The sequence below is a fragment of the Dermacentor variabilis genome, chromosome 11 (assembly GCF_050947875.1).
Source record: "Dermacentor variabilis isolate Ectoservices chromosome 11, ASM5094787v1, whole genome shotgun sequence".
Classification (NCBI taxonomy): domain Eukaryota; kingdom Metazoa; phylum Arthropoda; class Arachnida; order Ixodida; family Ixodidae; genus Dermacentor; species Dermacentor variabilis.
The window spans coordinates 112,285,996-112,303,841 of record NC_134578.1 but is presented as its reverse complement, the minus strand read 5'-3'; the positions used below and the strand labels follow the sequence as shown (position 1 = coordinate 112,303,841).

At 48.0% G+C, this 17,846-nt stretch overlaps 1 protein-coding gene across 1 annotated transcript; it reads left to right on the top strand.

Moving 5' to 3' along the window:
* The first annotated feature begins 1,912 nt into the window (after positions 1-1,912).
* LOC142564060 (cholinesterase-like) lies at positions 1,913-16,845 on the top strand. Its single transcript, XM_075674882.1, has 4 exons — positions 1,913-2,087; positions 12,262-12,547; positions 13,884-15,106; positions 16,652-16,845. Exons 2-4 carry the CDS (start codon positions 12,281-12,283, stop codon positions 16,812-16,814), a joined length of 1,653 nt encoding a protein of 550 aa, XP_075530997.1. The 5' UTR covers positions 1,913-2,087; positions 12,262-12,280; the 3' UTR covers positions 16,815-16,845.
* The last annotated feature ends 1,001 nt before the right edge of the window (positions 16,846-17,846 follow it).

Genomic DNA, 17,846 nt, shown 5'->3' with positions numbered 1-17,846 from the left:
CTTTCTCTTCAACGGCCTTCATCGTCAAGTGGGCAGCAGGCACCGAGATCGCGGCGCCCATGGCAGTGCTTCTGGTTTGTTTATAGAATTCCCCTTTGAAGGAGAAAGCTGTGCTGCTCAGGCAAAACTCCAAGAGCCGGCAGACTTCATCCGGGGTCAGGCTTGTCCTGACGCCGAGGTCAGCGTCCGCCTCTAGGGCTTGTTCCGCTACTGAGACGACAAAGGGCGCAGGAACGCCGGTAAAGAGCGAGATCACGTCGAACGAAACCATGTACTCATTTTCTTGCAGTCGTACGCGGGAAAGACGTTCGACAAAGTGGCTGGAGTTGCGCACATGCTTTGACATGTTGCCAGTCAGGGGGGAGAGGACTCGGTGGAGGTAGGACGAGTGGGCAAGAAGCGGTGAGGTGGTAAAGTCGATGATGGGGCGTAGGGGAACGTCAGGTTTATGAATTTTTGGGAGTCCGGTCAAAGGCCGTGCCGAGCCGTTCCAGCAGATCAGGAGCGAGTAGAGGTGTTTTGACTCTGGGTATTGCTTGAAGATGGTTGCTAAGTGTTTGTTCATTCTGGTCTGAAGTTGCGCAGTCGGATCTTTTCTTAGCTTTTCAAAACTAAGAAGGGGCACCAGCAAAGCATTGGCACGCATCCTACGACAGTACGATGTCTGCGTATCTCACAAACCCGTTTCTACAATCGGCCGCTTGATACCACGACCCAAAGACCGCGTACTCAGAGAAAAATAACCGGGTGTAATCTACCAAATCCCGTGCTCCACGTGCCCAGCTTCACACATCGGCGAAACAAAAAACCTCGCCAGTGGATAAGGCAACACAAGAACGACTACCGGTTCTTGAACTCGGAAGGCAACCCCTTCGGCGAGCACTGCGAGCGCGACGACCACAGTATCGCTTTCGAGGAGGTGAGCGTCGTGGCCCTGGAGCAGAATCCGTTTAGGGGACGCCACGTCGAGTCTTGGCACATCCGGCTCACAAAGGCGACAATGAATAGGACACCGGGAACGCTCCCCTCCGCGTACGTCAGTGGACTGCGTTACGTGCTTGCAAGGGGAGACCATAGGCAACCCGATGCTGCTGCTGGCCCACGTTTTAGTCACCCCTGAACAAGGGACCGAGCTGGTCTCGAAACCTTGGGTTTCAAATAAATTATTGGTTGCAGTGAATGGTAATTAATTTTTTCATCAAGCAGGGCGGTTTCATGCACTTCTTTTTAGTACAGAAGCAGTGCACAGTTTCCTAATCATATTCCTAATCATATTTTTTTTGTGAACGCAAATAGTAAGGGGAAAATTTCTTTGTTTTGTTCTAAAAGGAAACTTGATCGCTGTTTTTCAAGCAGAAAGAGTTGAGGATATTGAAGAGCGGTTGATATTATTGGTTTCTCGCAGCTGAAAAAAATTACACATTCTTAATTATTTCTGCATTCCTGACAGAGGGCTTATTCGATGCGATCATATATGAATATAACTTTTACTGACTTAGTAACCACAAAGAAATCCATGAGTATTGGGAACTCCGTGTGTGAACTACTTCCAACACATTTTTTTTTCTATCATCAGCTGTCGTACAGGCGTTTTCAAGTTTGCGCGCATTAACATATAAACCGTCGGGATTAAGGCTTATTTCTCTCACGCGAGCTTGTTATGCCTTACGAGCAGAGTAACCATATCGCTCTTGCATTAGATGCTTGCCGTGGCAAAGCTGTCTCCTTTGCCAACTACTCCAGAAACTTTAGGGGCCTTGGAACGGTTGAACGCCTCGTCTCCGTTGGGAGACTTCGTCGTCGACGGCAAGCATTGCAACAAGCTTGCAGCACGTGCGCACCCGTTTTGCAGGAGAGGATGAGGTCCCTTTCCCGCACCGTTTCTGCCGGCTTTCCCAAAGCTGTCGCTCGTTTCCTCTTCACACCAGCGGCGGTGAGCGACCGCGCCGCATAGCCTCGCTTTCCATGAGTTGCCGCCACGAAAAGCAACATCGCTCGCAGAAAACGTTCTGCGGGCACGTTGTTATTCAGTACTTGTAGTTTGGAAAGCTGCCTGTAAAGCGTCGCTTGTGTTTCATCCGTCATTGGTGAGTCCTCCGGAACATACGTACCAGGCATTCCTTGTTATTCCTTAACAATGTTTTCCAGCGTGCTATGGTAAATATGCGTTGCTAGCGCGCAGTGAATACTAGAATGTGTGGAACAATCTGGTAGTGCTTTATCGGCGCGAAATGCTTCTTTTAGCCATTTTAATTTTTCGTACGAGTGCAACGATAGTGCGTCCCGCAAGAAAAAAAAAAGGACGCCTAGTGTGGCAGAAAATTACGTGAGCTCAATTACCTGTGCCACAGGTTTAGCCACAGAACCTTTCAAATGGCCAAAGCCCCAGATGCCCACTCAATCTCTTCAGCAAGAGGCTCCGGCGGCGCTCCGGTCCCGCTTTCTCTATGGACGTAATGGCTTCATGTATAGCACTGCCGTTGAGTAGTACTGGCGCGATTCATGACGTCACAATCGCACTGGCATTTATATGGTTTTGCATCAAATCTCCGCAAATATTTCCCGACGCATTCTCGTTTGCGCCCTGCTCAGCTCGGCAACACACTTCGTCCCCCCCTGCTGATACCCCGAATGAATTAAATGTTCCTTGTACTGCATCAAGGTCGTCTGCACGGGCTGCTTAAGTTATGCAGGCTTTAAGTTACCTTATTAGTGGTCTACAATTGCCCCTACTATAAAGGTCAGAGCTTTCTCAGGGCCGACTGGATTGAAGCGATGCCTTGATTTTATTTTTAAAAAATCATAGCAAATATTTTGTCTTATACCGAAATCAGACTCGATCGCCTAAAATTCGCAAGTTCCCTTAACATCGCGCACTTGGAAATCAATATTGTCCACTCGAATCACAAAATATGATCGACTGTCAATAAATGCGTCCAGGATTTTATTCCAGGGCACTTGCACACTCCATGAAAGCAAGTCAGTGTGGAAGGACGGAGGGTTGTGGGCATTCCAGTGAGTCCTCGTAAAATAAATGTTGATTTATGGTACCGTCAGAAGCATTGCGTTTTCTCATTAAAAAAAAAATTGAATCACCGGCGGGAAGCATGCACGAAAGTGATTTATTGGCTTTATTATTCTGAAATGAGAAAGTGAACATCAGGGACGATTTCGCAGTAAACGCGAGAGAAATGCGTTCGCACTACATCGCGCCTCTTTCAGATTGGCAGTGACCTCGCCGATGCTTTCTTCGTTGTTTTCGACCACCGCCTAATTATTGCTGCGCCCTCTGTTGTGGGTGCGTTATCTGTTTCATGACCATCATCATCATTGCCATTCGCGCTTTTTTTTTTTGCGTCAGCGCTGTTTTCGCATGCGCGACAAATAAGAATTGCACGCCAACATACCACAATGTTGCAAATAATTTTTATGCGATGCACGCTTGTCATACTATTCCGGTACACTATCGCTGGTTTTGTCTTCCGAAAAACATGCACAGACGTCATCGCTTTCAGAGCTGTTGTGGGACACAAAACATTGCAGGAATTGCTTACCACTGTTCTTTGATGATATTCGCAGTACCAGGGCCCACTTTAGTGCTTTGTACACAGCAAAACATGGAGGTGCAGAAGTCCGTGTGCTTTCTCACAGAACAGCCTTGCGGTAGGTCTCTAGCTGATGAGCGCCTACACGCACTGTGTAAACAAATACCACATATAGAGTATGGCGAAATCATTGCTGAGCAGCCGACTATAATAACTAAAGCGTTTTTCGAACATTATCAAACTCAAATTAGGAGCCACGAGGCATTTAACATAGGTGCGTCTGAGGTCAAATTTATATCATTGCTGCCCAAGTTAGCCCCGGATGATTATGATCATTGCAGATGAAAATGTGATATCTATGACGAAGCCGCGTGCAATGAATCTTCAGCGAACGACAAGACGCCTCGACCGGATGCCCTTGCTATCGCATGTTATCAATGTTTTCTTTCCCTCTTATCACCTTACTCCAGGCGTACAGAGACTTTGGAAATGGGGTACCTAACTGCCACAATGCGCGAAAGGCAACACAGTCCTTATAGCCAAAATCAATGATGCGATTGAGTTACAGAAAGCGGATGGATATCAGCCCATTTACTTGTGCAATGTGGATTATACAATATAAAAGTATTAGTTAACCGTTGACAAGTCATTATAAGATAGGTGGTATCTGATCATAAAACATATCGCATCAGTGGCCTGTCTATTCAGGCCAAGGTTCATGTTTCGAGATCGATGCAAGAGTCTTTAGCTGAGGCCCAGATGGCAATGATACTGTTCTATTTGGCTAAGGCGTTCGACAGGGTGAATCACTCGTTTCCGTTTAGTGCACTAGAACAGGTGCAGAATACGTTATGCTAATGGCGCAACGAAGCTGATAGTTAATGGTTCTCTCTCCAATCTGATTATGTTCTTATTGTCAATATCGCAAGGAAGCCCATGTCACCACTTATATTTTGCTTGTGTTCAGAGCCACTTTCTATGCGCATTCTGAAAGAACAAAATTTCCAAGGGTTAAAATTTCATATTCCAAAGATTCTTGCATATGTAGACAACGTGGCCTTTTTTTTACTAATAAAAAGAGCGTAGAGACTGCTCTTGCAATTAAAGAAGAGCTTTGTGCGCCAGCGGGTGCTGGCGTTAACTTCGAAAAAAGTTCAGGTTTTTGGTTGGCGCTGTGGTTCACGATGACATCACACTGTGCAGGCATTCAATGCTCGTAAAAAGAACAACTTCAGCTTATTGTGATACTGGACACATCATTAGCCAAGTGGGCCGGCGAAAGCCAAGGAACAGTTAACGAACATAAACTTTGTGCATATTTGCCCATAACGTGCATTGTTAATTACCCACGACTTAGCAGCTGCTGCAGAGTTTGTATTTCCCGTCTACTTACTCAAACACAGTGTGCGGATGATTTTTATGTTGAGACATCAACAGGCGTGCTCTAGTCGGGACAGTAAAGCTCGATCTCCCTTTCGCTTTCATTTTCTCGACTAATAGATGCGGACATATGCGTCAATGGCCGACACTTGCCCGTTTTATTGCGATAGGAAGTATATGAATACACCAAGCGCATTTTTTTCGGTCACCGTCGACGTAACCGTGGTGCTCAATATGAAGATCAAGGGCGATGAAAGCGTTGCCGCACGTCGTATGCTGTATGTGAGAGTGAACGCACGCGAGGGAAGCCGCCAATTGCGGCTCACTCTGGCGTGCGGGAAGGAAGAAAGCGGAGAGAAAACGCGCCATCTTCCGTCGCGCGAAACGCCCTGGAGGGATGGGAGGAACCGAGGGGGGGGGGGGCGGCGGCGGCGTTGTGCTCCGGCAGCAACTAGTGTTTCTGACGAGACGTTCATTTGAGGGATCGCCAGCTGTTTGTGCGCAGGCGCTAGTAAGAGTGGGCGCGAGAGACGAAATCTTGGGGCTTTTGCCACTTGAGTATACGACTCTGCCTACGCACTACGGATGAGGTTTCTATTGGGGGCGAGGACTTACGGAGTCGCCATCTATCGGATGCGCCTCCCTTGCGCAGTATGAGGGATCACGCGGCGCGCTCCTCATAGGTTTAGCTTACGGCGCTCAATAAAAACGCTACGCGGCAGCCCTCCTGTTCATTTCTGTAAGTACCCTCAAAACGAGGGAACCTCATTAATGTCGAAATAATAATCTTGGGCAAACTGAAAGCACAGAATCGTTTACAGACTCCATCTCTTTACCGAACATGTACAGTGAAAGCCAATGCGTGCGGTCGCCGCGATGGAGTCTCCCGAACCGGCTTGCGTGAAAAGTAGGCAATTGCTGAGCGCAAACTATGTGAAATATGTTCTTATAGTGGGCGGTATCTACAACCAAATGGCGCCTAACAGAGCGAAGCCTCAATGCATGCAGCGATCGCACGGGTTCGCACTGCGCGTCTGCAAGCATGTCCGCGCACAATGTTTCGCTTTCACTGAAAGCACTTTCGCACCGTGCTGTGAGCTTTAGGCCGCAGAATTTGAGCATTTGACAGTCCACATGCAACCATTGTTGCGTGGACGCTATCAGAACTGTTCAAAAACAATTTCGTTTTAACAAGGGACTTCGACGTATACGGCGACTGTGATGGGCCGTCGCGACGATTCAATATTTCTTTTTCTAAATTCTTAGACGTGTCAATATTATTTCTAAAGTCGCGTCGCACTGTATGGACTCAGCGGGCGTTTTCGCGCTGCTGCTTTTTTGTATTCCAGTGCGTTAATTCATAACACAAACATGACCATATGCCATGCCTTTGTTTAATGTGCTTCTTACCACTCCCTTTCCATTCCAGTAAACTTGCCAGTGTCTAGCGTCAACAAATTCATACACTAAACCATCGTGCCATTAGCCGGGCAGCGAGCGCGGGCGAACGTCTCAGTGCGTGTTTCCTGCTACTCACCGAACATCGCAGTCCCGGCGCCGTAACAGAAATATTCCTCGCATCTGTGCTTGCTGCAGACTCGAGTTGTAGCCGATGGCTGTTTGCCGGTCCAAAAGTTTCGCGAGCCAAGCTTCACGCAGCCTCTTCTCCTGCGGCTACGTGTGAATAAGGCTGACACCGGGCTCAGTAGCGTACGTCCGGCACTGCGGCACCGAGCAGTAACCTACCATGCTGCACGCCTCCAAAGGCAGCCACTACCTATTATAGCGATTTCAAATGTTGTCAAGCTAACACCCAAGGCGGGAAAGCCTCACCACTTAATCAGAGCCGCAGCACAGGTGGGACTGCAAACTTTCGTTTGCAGCTCGCTTCGGCGTTTCCGAAGCAGCCGGCGCGGCCGCTGTGTCCACGTGATCCCTCATGCCACGTCACGCCGATGGTGCGCCAGCATTTCCAGTTGTGGAGCTCGCCCCCAATATAGGTGTTTGTCCATAGGCGTGCCGGCATTGCGGAGCAGGGTCGTTTGTTTACGCTCGGACGCGGGCTACCGGCGCGGTAAAATAGGTGAAGCAGTGGGTACTGATGGCCGATTTGGCGACCGCTGTGTCGGACCGGCTGTCTCGCACCTGCAGCACCCGTGCCTAAGTCAATCGTGGCGGATCATAGCTTTCTCGCGCCTTATGGCAATATACCTTGTAAATAACATCAGACGTGTTTCTGTGGGAGCAGTAGCAGCCGTAGTGGAGCCCGGGCCGCATATATTGAAAATCTAGAAGGCAGAGCGCCTTAGCAGCTGTGGTTCGCTGAAAGGCCGCCGGTGACGATGACTGACTCAGCAGCAGCGCCGCAGGCGCGGGAAAGTATGTCCGACGTACCTTCAGAGCCGAAGTTCCGCCTTATGTTGCAGAAGTCGCGGGGTGCGGTAATGCTGAACTTCGCGTCACAAGTTGGCGACTGGACGTAATTATATTTATTCAATCGTGTTTTCTTGCTCATTGTAACAATGTGTCATTATTTCGCATTATTGGCGGCGCCTCCAAGACACCAAAGCTAGAAACCGGAATGGTCCGTGGGTTGGGGCTCGCAGTGGCCTGCGCGTGCCAGGGGTGCATAAGATCGGGTGTCCGCTATCGGGGACAGCTAATTTTTTATGGGAACACCCCCTGGCACGCTTGGGCCTCCGCGGCCCAACCCACGGACCGCCCTACTTCCACCTTTGATACCCCCCCCCCTACCACTTCGGTGCCCTGAAGATCCTGCGCCACCTGCGTTATTATAACCTAAGGTGCTCTCCTGAGAAATCCGTTTGCCGGTTACATGTGCCTTCCTGGAGCAGTGCTTGAAAATAATCTGATCTATCGTCTCGACGAAAAAAGCAACCCGCGTCTTATACAACACCAGTCAGAACCTTGCCCCTTCAGACACAGCGATCACCAAATAGGGCATCCGTGCCCACCGCCTCACTGCGCGGGCTGCCAGCGTCGGAGCGTAAATAAACTCGACCGCACTCCGCAATGCCGGCATGTCTAGGGGACAAACGCATACAACACGCGCTAAGAAACCTCCTCCGTAGTGCCCAGGCAGAGTCATATATTCAAGTAGCACAAGCCCCCAGATTTTCTCTCTCGCGCAGCTCTTACTCGCGCCTGCGCACAAACGACTGGCGATCCCTTAAATGAACGTCTCGTGGGTTGCTCTGTATGCTCGCGCAGGGAGCTGAGTTGCGCATAGGTCCGGCACTATGTTCCAGCTATGCGGTGAAGCCACTTCTCGCGCGCGCAGGAGGCAAATGCCGCGCTGTGTTCCGTTTGCTTCTTTGTCTCCTGGTCGCGAGCTATATGCGGCAATTGTTCGCAAGTGCTGAGCAATATGACACTTTTTAATGCAGGCTATGCTCGAACGATTGGCCTAGCCGGAGCTGGGTAGTGTTCTAATCACCCGAAATAAAATCCTGGCTACGCCCGTGGATTTAACGGTTCAGAAGTTTGCGTGCAAACGCTCAGTACCTTGCAACAAAAACAGTGCAATGTTTTTCAGCATGCATATGAAGCTTTGTCGCCGAGGCAGGGAGGCAAGAAATATTTTAAAGGGTGTTAAAAGAAAACTTACACACGTAAGGTACGTGAGCGCAATTTGGCTGTCGGAACCAGCCGATTAATTATCGTCGCCAAGCGAACTATCGTGCCTTCAGTTATGACATTGACCATTAGCAGAGCGTTATTTATCAATAACCGTTGTTCACAGCAGCTGCATGTTTTCGATATAAGCGGTGCAGACACGTAGATTTAAACGCATTCCAAATGTTCACGATCGCACACTTTATGCAAAGCTTATTTCGTACGGTTAATTCGTACCGCAGAGCAAACAGCTGCTTCGTTGAGTCAAATCTGCAAGTGAAAAAAGATACAAGATGCAGGAGCTTCTAGAACAAATTTATCTTATATTTTGCGCTGGGAGTTTGCGTTGCTCAGCTCGGACCTGCAGTGCTATTAACAACGCTGTCCACATCATTAATGTAAATAATGAATAAAAGTGGTCCTAATACGAAGACCTGTGGGACGCCGGAGGAAATACTGACTGAAAATGAGTGCTCTTGATTATATGAGACCAACTGGGACCGAAGAAGCAAGTAATCTCTTATGAAGCCAAGCTAGTGATTGCCGTGTATACCACTGAAGATAGTGTAAAGGTTCATAAGTAACTTAGCATGACATACCTTGTCAAACGCTTGGAGTAGTAAAAAGATGCCGTCAATTTGGCCACAAATATTAAGTGTAGTGGCAGCGTCGTTAGTCAATTCAATTAATTGCGTAAACGTGGAAAGAACCGATTTAAAACCACGCTGACGATGTGAAAGATTGTTGTTATCGTCGAGGTACTCCATAATATGCTTATGAATTATGTCTTCTAGTAGTTTACAACAAGCAGATAATAACGAGTTGGTCTATAAATTGAAATTGTTTGCGTATTGTCAGATTTATGTATTTGATGATGTTATGTTATGTTTGATGATGACAGGTCCATCTTTACCTGTCCTTTTTAGCCGAAGTCTTGACAACGCAGGATGTTATCAGATGTGACGTAAAGCTTTGACGTCAGCATGCGTAGTACTGAAGTAAGAAGTGCCTCAGTTGTCTCGTTCAGTGTTTCAGATAATCCGTGAATAACCAAGGTAATTCGTTGTGACCGATTTTCAAAGTCATCGTTCCTACGCTCCAGCTTTTGGATCATATCTGAGAGACTAGAAACAGTATTTCCTCGTGCCTGCACGCGCTCAACAACATCCGTAGTGTTGGCGACAGGTGATTCTAGTTAAGATAGACGATCATCGAAAGAGGCAACTTTAGAGGTTAGTGCTGATATTACGCTGCTTATACGAGCCTGTCCTGGTAGCGAATGGGCCAACATTTTCTCGGTTGTGCGACGCGGATTCGTTTCTATATCGCCTGAAAGAATCAACAGGCTTTCAAATGTGCACAAGAGAGGCAGCTATTTTCGGGGAAAAAAACGTGGGAGGGTCCGGCATCAGCAACAACAAGAAACGATCACCACTTTTATCTCATTTACAACCATACCAACTGCATACCTGTAAGAAGAAGTAGGCAAATTTGTAGCGCATGTTTGCGATGCTGCCGCCAGAGCCACTGAAGTGTGACCCCAGAGGCGTCCGTCCTTTATCCTGTTGCGAGCACGCAGATGTCGCTAAGGTGCCGGAACATGCGCAGTACCGCCAGGTTAGCGCTGGCCAACAGGGAAGGAAGCAGTCCACGCAGGCTGACACATTTGCGTTTAGTTCATTCGTTGGCAACGGACACGTAAAGCGGCCTGAGCAAGCGTCGACCGTCCGGTGGGGCAGACTGACCAGCTGGCGATCCGAAGGAGCACAGCATTGAAGATAGTGGAAACAGGTACTTGCCGCAACCTGTAAGAAGAAGTAGACGCATTTTAGCACCTGTTCGCGATGCTGCCGCGAGACCTACTGACGTGTTTCGCATCACTTCACGAAGGTGCTTGACCTAATATTGTCGAATACCGTACCTGCAACCCGGAGCCGACGAATGCAACGCACGCTCGACGGTCCGCTGATTGCAATGTCGATTCATCACCATCAGCAGCAGCCTGACTACGCTCACTGCAGGGCAAAGGCCTCTACCATACTTCTCCAACTACCCCGGTCATGCACTAATTGTGGCCATGTTGTCCCTGCAAACTTACTAATATTATCCGCCCACCTAACTTTCCGCCGCCCCCTGCTACGCTTCCCTTCCCTTGGAATCCAGTCCGTATCCCTTAATGACCATCGGTTATCTTCCCTCCTCTTTACATGTACGGCCCATGCACATTTCTTTTTCTTGATTTCAACTAAGATGTCATTAACTAACGTTTTATCAACTAGCGTTGTCATTAACTCACCCAATCTTCTCTTTTCCCTTAACGTTCCACCCATCATTCTCCTTTCCATAGCTCGTTGCGTCGTGCTCAATTTAAGAAGAACCCTTTTCGTAAGCTTCCAGATTTCTGCCCCGTACGTGAGTACTGGTAAGACGCAGCTGTTCTACACTTTTCTCTTGAGGGATAATGGCAACCTGCTGTTCATGATCTGAGAATGCCTGCCAAACGCACCCCAGCCCATTCTTATCCTTCTGATTATTTCGGTCTGATGATCCGGATCCACGGTCACTACCTGCCCTAAGTAGATGTATTCCCCTTACGACTTACAGTGCCTCGCTACCTATCGTAAACGGCTGTTCTCTTCCGAGGCTGTTAAACATTACTTTAGCTTTCTGCACTGTCGATTACACTGGCTGAAACGACGAGTTGGCGCCGCGCCCGTAAGGTTGGCTTCGCAGCTGCCCCGTTGAGCACTTGTCCTCATTTTCCACCACGTGATAGCGCTTGGCGAATAGCGGTGAGAACGGCGCCGGTAAAGTTATGCACAACTCTGCGCCCTCTGGGAGCTTATAGCAGCACACTAGCAGCAACTGCGCATTTCGCGACCGGACGCAAGGGGAACTGACGGTTGCGGCTCAGTCTCGTTAGCCATTATCGAGGTAAGCGGAGAGGCAGCGCATAAAGGAGGGGTCGACTTCGACTCCGCCAATGAGTCAAACTTTGCAAGGACGCGCGCGGTCACGCCCACCGTGTCTTGAAATGGTTCTGCAAACGGCTCATACCTTTCTACGCGTTGTGTTCTCGCCGCTCTTGCGTTGAAGCGATAGACCGCACGAAGGTCAGTTCGCTCGCTGCTGTGGCCGCTCTTACTCATACCAGCGTCCAGCGTCTTGGGTCGAGTGTCCGCGCTCATCGAGTGTTGTATGTTGATGGCTTCTTGTGCGCGCCGACACGATACTTGTTAATGCAGTTAGTAAGCGAATGTTTCCAAGTTTATGCGGACAATAAACTTGTGTCCTCACAACGTAAAGCTGTGTACTAATTTACTGTCGCAATCGATGCTTCCTTCTTGTGGCAAAACTAGGACTTTTTTTGTAGATGCGATTCACCACTGAATAATCGCCGTATAAGCTAATGGAGATGAAATCTGCTAGGATGCTTAGATATGGATGTTAGGATGGTGTCAGTTTATCACACTCACTTCCATTGGTAACATGTTTCAGTGTCATAGAGACGTGGTCGAAACATTGCGGACGAGTGAGCCGGCACCACGAGAACGCAACCGCGCGGGACGCGAATAGACGAAACTTCCCACCGTGCTGGCTCTCGATCATAGGTGATAGAATGGCTTCAGTGCATGAATCTATACTGAATTATGTGTGAAATCATTGAATGTTTGATTGAAAATCGTCCTTTCCTCCCCAGTAAAGGACTTCCCGGAACAATGGCGTCGGCAGGAACTGTGCTCAGTTCCCTGCTACTCGCTGTCATGTTGAGCGCCTTGGCTGCAGAAAGACACATCGTGAGGACGACAACAGAGGGTGGAGTTCGTGGCAAAATGGTCCACGTCCTAGGGAAACGTGTGGAGGAGTACCGCGGCATTCCGTTCGCCGAACCACCCGTTGGAAACCTCCGGTTCCGGCCTCCGCAGCCTAAGAGTGCCTGGGAAGGCACTCTCGACGTCACTTCAAGGTCGACGGCTTGCCCTCAGGTGCGGGGAAATGCACTCGTATCTACAGTAAAGCAGGAATACAACAAACAGACAAAATACGAATTAGTCTGGTTATCAAAACACGTTAAATAATTTGTGCATACCAAAATGGACATTGAATATATGAAACTCGAGGGATCTGCTGCCCGGAGTCCCAGCAAGGCCTTGAGTGTTAACAGGCACATAGACAAACCTCTCGTGGTGCACTATCTATGATGGAGGTGCTGCGCCGGTGCGCTGCTGGTATGGAGGAAAGTCTGCGGCAGCAGATCCGCACACACTTGTGCATCGAGAACGGCATTGTTAATGACACTGAGAGACAGTTTAGATCGCAGACAAAAATAACTGTAAAATACACGTAGTTTCGTGTATAATTAATTGATTCTTCCCTCTTTTCTTCCCTCCACTAGAGATAAACATATGTAACGAATGCATTCGAAAACAGGAACGTAACTTTGTTGTAGGAGAATTCGGATGTATGAAATTACGTCATACCTCGAACTATTTGTGTCGCTTAGGCCTGTTGATTATAGCTGGGGTGAAGTTACATCAAACTCTCATTCTGAGTGAGCCAGGGTAAAAGCCAGCCAAGCCATTATTTCTAACATTCCAGTAGTCTTTGTCAGAAACCAACGTCTCTATGTGGCTTACAGACACGCTGTGGCTCATTCCATTTGGTGATCTTTTGCTCATTACGAGGTCATCTATTGTATTCCTGTTTTATGGCAGCCATATAATAATGTATGCCAAACTCTAAAGAACCTACTTACTCAGAAAATTGTGCATGTTATTATCCTCCAACCGATCAGCATTCCGTGTTTCCCAAAATTTCGCTGCGGTACGTAAAACCAAGTCCGATATGATTGTATTGTTTCTGCGGTTTTTACAAATTTATTCACGTGACATTTTTGTCAAGTGCCATGCGCTGCAGCGCCGTCACTGCACAAATTGGAGAGAAAAAATGCCGAAGGAAATTTTTGTTGTCATTCTGCCAACATTGTAGCTGTAAAAACACGGGCAGTCATAGCTATGTAGACTCGTCCCTTGACAAAAGACGTGGTACAAATATTATTGTGGTCACTGTATCCTGGATTAACAGACAGGTCGTGATAGTGGCCGCCTCAGCATAGTGAAATTGAAGGGTCATCATGCTGACACACTCCAAGGAAACCTCGAAAGTATGAAATATCTACATATTTTCTACATATCCCATTTCAATTTCCTACATATCTTAGCGAGAACAAATGAAGTCCTGCTTCCTTCAAGTCCTCTGTACCCATCTCAAGTGTCAGCATGTATCAGAGCACAGTTTGTATAATGACCTTTCCTAACGCAGGTCGCGATGCCTGGGTTCCAGCTGGACGGCGTTACCATCACAGAGGATTGCCTGCATCTCAACGTCTGGGTACCCGAAAGGGCCTCTAGAACTTCCTCTAGGCGACCTGTCCTAGTCTGGATCCATGGAGGAAGCTTCGCTTTCGGCAGCGCTAATGAAGCGAATTACACTGGAGCACGGCTCTCAGCGCTTACTGACATGCTTGTTGTCTCAATGAACTATCGACTTGGCATACTAGGCTTCCTGAATGCGAACTCTCCCGAGGCACCTGGTAACGTTGGTGCCATAGATCAGAACATGGCTCTAAAATGGGTGCAGCGCAATATCAAATTTTTCGGAGGAGATTCAAAGCGAGTCACCTTGTTTGGCGAGAGTGCAGGCGCAGTCAGCACGCATGCCCACATCTTGTCCCCGATGAGCGCTGGTCTTTTCAGGAGAGCCGTGTTGCTGAGTGGCACAATGTACAGCTTCGATATTTGGGACAGTGTGGAAGAGAGCATGGTAAAAGGTGACGCAGTTGCAAAAGTTGTCGGCTGCTCCAGGGAAGGGACCCTCAGTATCTCGTCCAATCCTGAAGAGGTTGTGAAGTGCATGCGAAACAAGTCAGCGGATGAACTCTTGAACGCTACTTTTGCGGACATGGTGCTAAGGCTCGTTCCATTCAGTATCACTTACCATAACGAGTTCCTTCCCCGGCATCCTTGGGTGGCCATAAACCGCGGATTCTTCTCATCGGTCGATGTAGTAGCCGGCGTAACCTCCGACGAAGCTGCTCTCTTTCTTATCGCTCAGCAGAAATCGGAGCTCTTGGTCGAAGATCTTAGCGGTGCTGCAACAGAGGAGATCACTGATTCTCTTCGTGCCGCACTATTAGGGCTTCTTAAATCAGACCTTCCAGACGTGCTAAAGCAGTACACGGATGAGGTCCCGCAGGGCGACAACAACGCACTCAGGAGGCAGTACATTGACTACGTATCTGACAGAGTGTTCAACTGCCCGCTGCGGTTCTTTGCAGAAAAGCACGACGAGAAGAAAAATAAGGTGTTCGTCTATGTCTTCGCCCATAAGTCGTCCAAGTCTGCGCTCCCAGAATGGATGGGAGTGCCGCACGCCTCGGATATACAGTTTGTGTTCGGTGAACCCTACGCCGAAGACCCTGATTCTCTGGATGGCCGCGTGAGTGAGGCTTTCATTCGGATGCTGGCAAGTTTCAGCGAGAACGGGTACGCAAATTTTCTTTTTCTATTTCGCTAGTGCAGTACTCAGAACCAAATTATGAATCTTGTTCCACAATTTTTGATTTTCTAGTTGCTCATTTCCCTGTATGTCTTAGTCACGAACTGGAATAACTAGAAGCATGTTGTTGTCCTGAAGCTTACCAGTTCGACAACCCGGCGACTCTACTTACAGCCGTTCCAGCCATATGTACAATAAACTTAGGCTTGCTTGAAATAAGCACCTTTGAACGGGAATGTGGCTTCTTACAATGGATTGCACCCACAAAAATAGTGTCATAATGATGTACTCTGTGAAACAAGACTTCTTTTGGTCGTCTATAAATTGACACCAGTCGAGCATTACCGTATGAGTATTCTGTTCAACGTTATTTAGCCAAGCAGATGTACATAAATATTCTTCATTGTGGAGCTGAAATACACGCTTAATGAAACTAAGGCCAAAGTTTACATTCCCTTGTGCATTACTCACTACGCTTTTGAACGCATTTTTTACTCTAAGGTTTCTTTCTTAATAAAAATTGCCTGAGCTACTCCTGTGCACAATACTACTTCAACTTGCGTTCCGGTTAATGGTGGATTAGCTACTCGTAGGCGGTAGACGCTACTAACAGCCAAAAACAGCCAGCTACGTGCTAGACCCTGAAGAATAATTGCACAGCATGATTGTTGACTGATTGCTCCTTTTAATTTCTGCGCTAGAACACTCCCCTCAGCGTATTTCTGAAGAATGTGTAAAGGTATATCCATATCGTCGTAATCAATGCGAAAACACTTATATTTTTTTCTAAGTTATACGTTCTAAAACAGGAGAGTAAAAGCTACACTGAAATTTTCCTGCAATGCTATAGGGTGCATGCCTCCATGACCTAGCGAAGCAGAAGAAAGTGAATACACGTAGTTTACTAAGGAACACGTTAAGATCATTCATTGTTACTATTTGAACTCTTATCACTGGTACAGTCAACCACTACAAGCCCATTGTGGAGTTCGATTTCTTCGAGCTTGAGTTTTCATGCACAAGGTTTTTTTTTTACGCCATCTTGAGGATTTACTAACCGCGTCGGGCACTGCAGCTCTGAACCAAGCTTGTATCTCCACCAGTGGCGCGACGCTGTAATAATCCCTTCCCGTGCCATAGCGTTCAGCACAGCGGAAGGCAGCGGCAGCGTGTACGTGCCGGAAGTGTCCGTGTAAATGTTATCGCCGTGAAATCAACAAGGGTCGTTGGGCCACGAATGCTGGGACTATATTTATTACTTTTATGCAGTATCACCACTGTACGGTGCATTCTCATTATGAAGCAGAGATATTCTATACGTACGGCCTATCGCAAAAGTGTAAAGGCCAGTGGCCGTTGCCAGCAAATGCCGGCCGCTGCTTATATTTTCTCGTAATATTGCGCGTACTCTGCTTCTCGAGAGGACTATCTTTTCAAGCATTTGATTACTGACATTCCACCAGCCAAATCACCTTTATTTCTCCCACGAACGTTTACGGAAGTAACATGTTGCATTTTCTGTTTTCATACAGCACTCCTGAACTACCCAAGGCGCAGAGATGGCCACAGTACACATTTTCTACACCAGCAGTGATTGTAATTGGTCAAGGACACTTCAACGAGACGCAGGGATTCCGCGCTACCCAGTGTGAACGCTGGAGGTCACTGTACCTGAATACATCAGTATCTTGCTGAAATAAATAAAATTTCACCTCTACATCAGTGACTGTCTTCGTGTTTCAGTGACTATGGAGTTTAAGCTGAATAAGTGCGACTGAAGAGCCATTCTTGTAAGAATATCGCAATAACTTCTTTATTCGTTGTTTCTTTCTACCGCAGCACATGTGGGTCTCTACGCTGGAAAGGTGCGGGCCTAACCTGCATCTTTCACATTAGAAGAGCGATGATCAACCTGCCACCCAGTAAGAAACAACAGTTGCGAGACCGCTGTTAAGCCGCAACGGTTTATTTCGCAGGTCGCGCGCTACAGACGATGCTCACACAGTATGCAGCCGTGCTCTCATTCAATTTCTTGGATATTTCTGGGTTTGTACAGGTAGACCACTGAAAGTTGGCCCGCGCATGCTCGGGGAGGCGGTTATCTAGCCCATTTTCACTGCGCTCCCTGGACGCTCCTCTTTGATCACGTGGTGGCGCGTTTTATTACTTCCTTCAGACGGCACTCCGATGCCTGTGTTAACAACGGCGGCGCACATGACTGGCGCGGTGCAGTCCGCCGCTATTTCGGCTTTGGTCGGCGACATGATACAACCGCACAGAGCTTTGGACAAAGCTTCAGAAGACATGTACATGTCGCATACCTGTCCTTCGGAGCTCCTTACGCATTTGCCCAAGCTTACGAGCACTGATACGGTACGCGTACTAGATGACAAGTCTAGCAATTCTCCGGAGACACAGTGGTACGCCCTTTTAGTGGTAGTATTAAGTCCGCTTTACTGTCATTCGCTTGATCACTAATGCGTGCTTGCTAGCAGTGAGCTGCACACATTCGTTCTTAATTTCAAGCTTCTGGGTGTACTTGAAGTATAGTAGGCATACTAGTACCAAGGTTTTAGCCATCGATGTCGCACAATATACTTCTACGAAAATTGCCCTGGACCCCAAATTGCCCTGGCTACAACTGCCATCTGGCCTTTCCCGCGGCGAAACAACCTTGCTGTGTTGCTTGTCGCTGGGAGTGGCGTTCACGAACGCATACTCCTACCG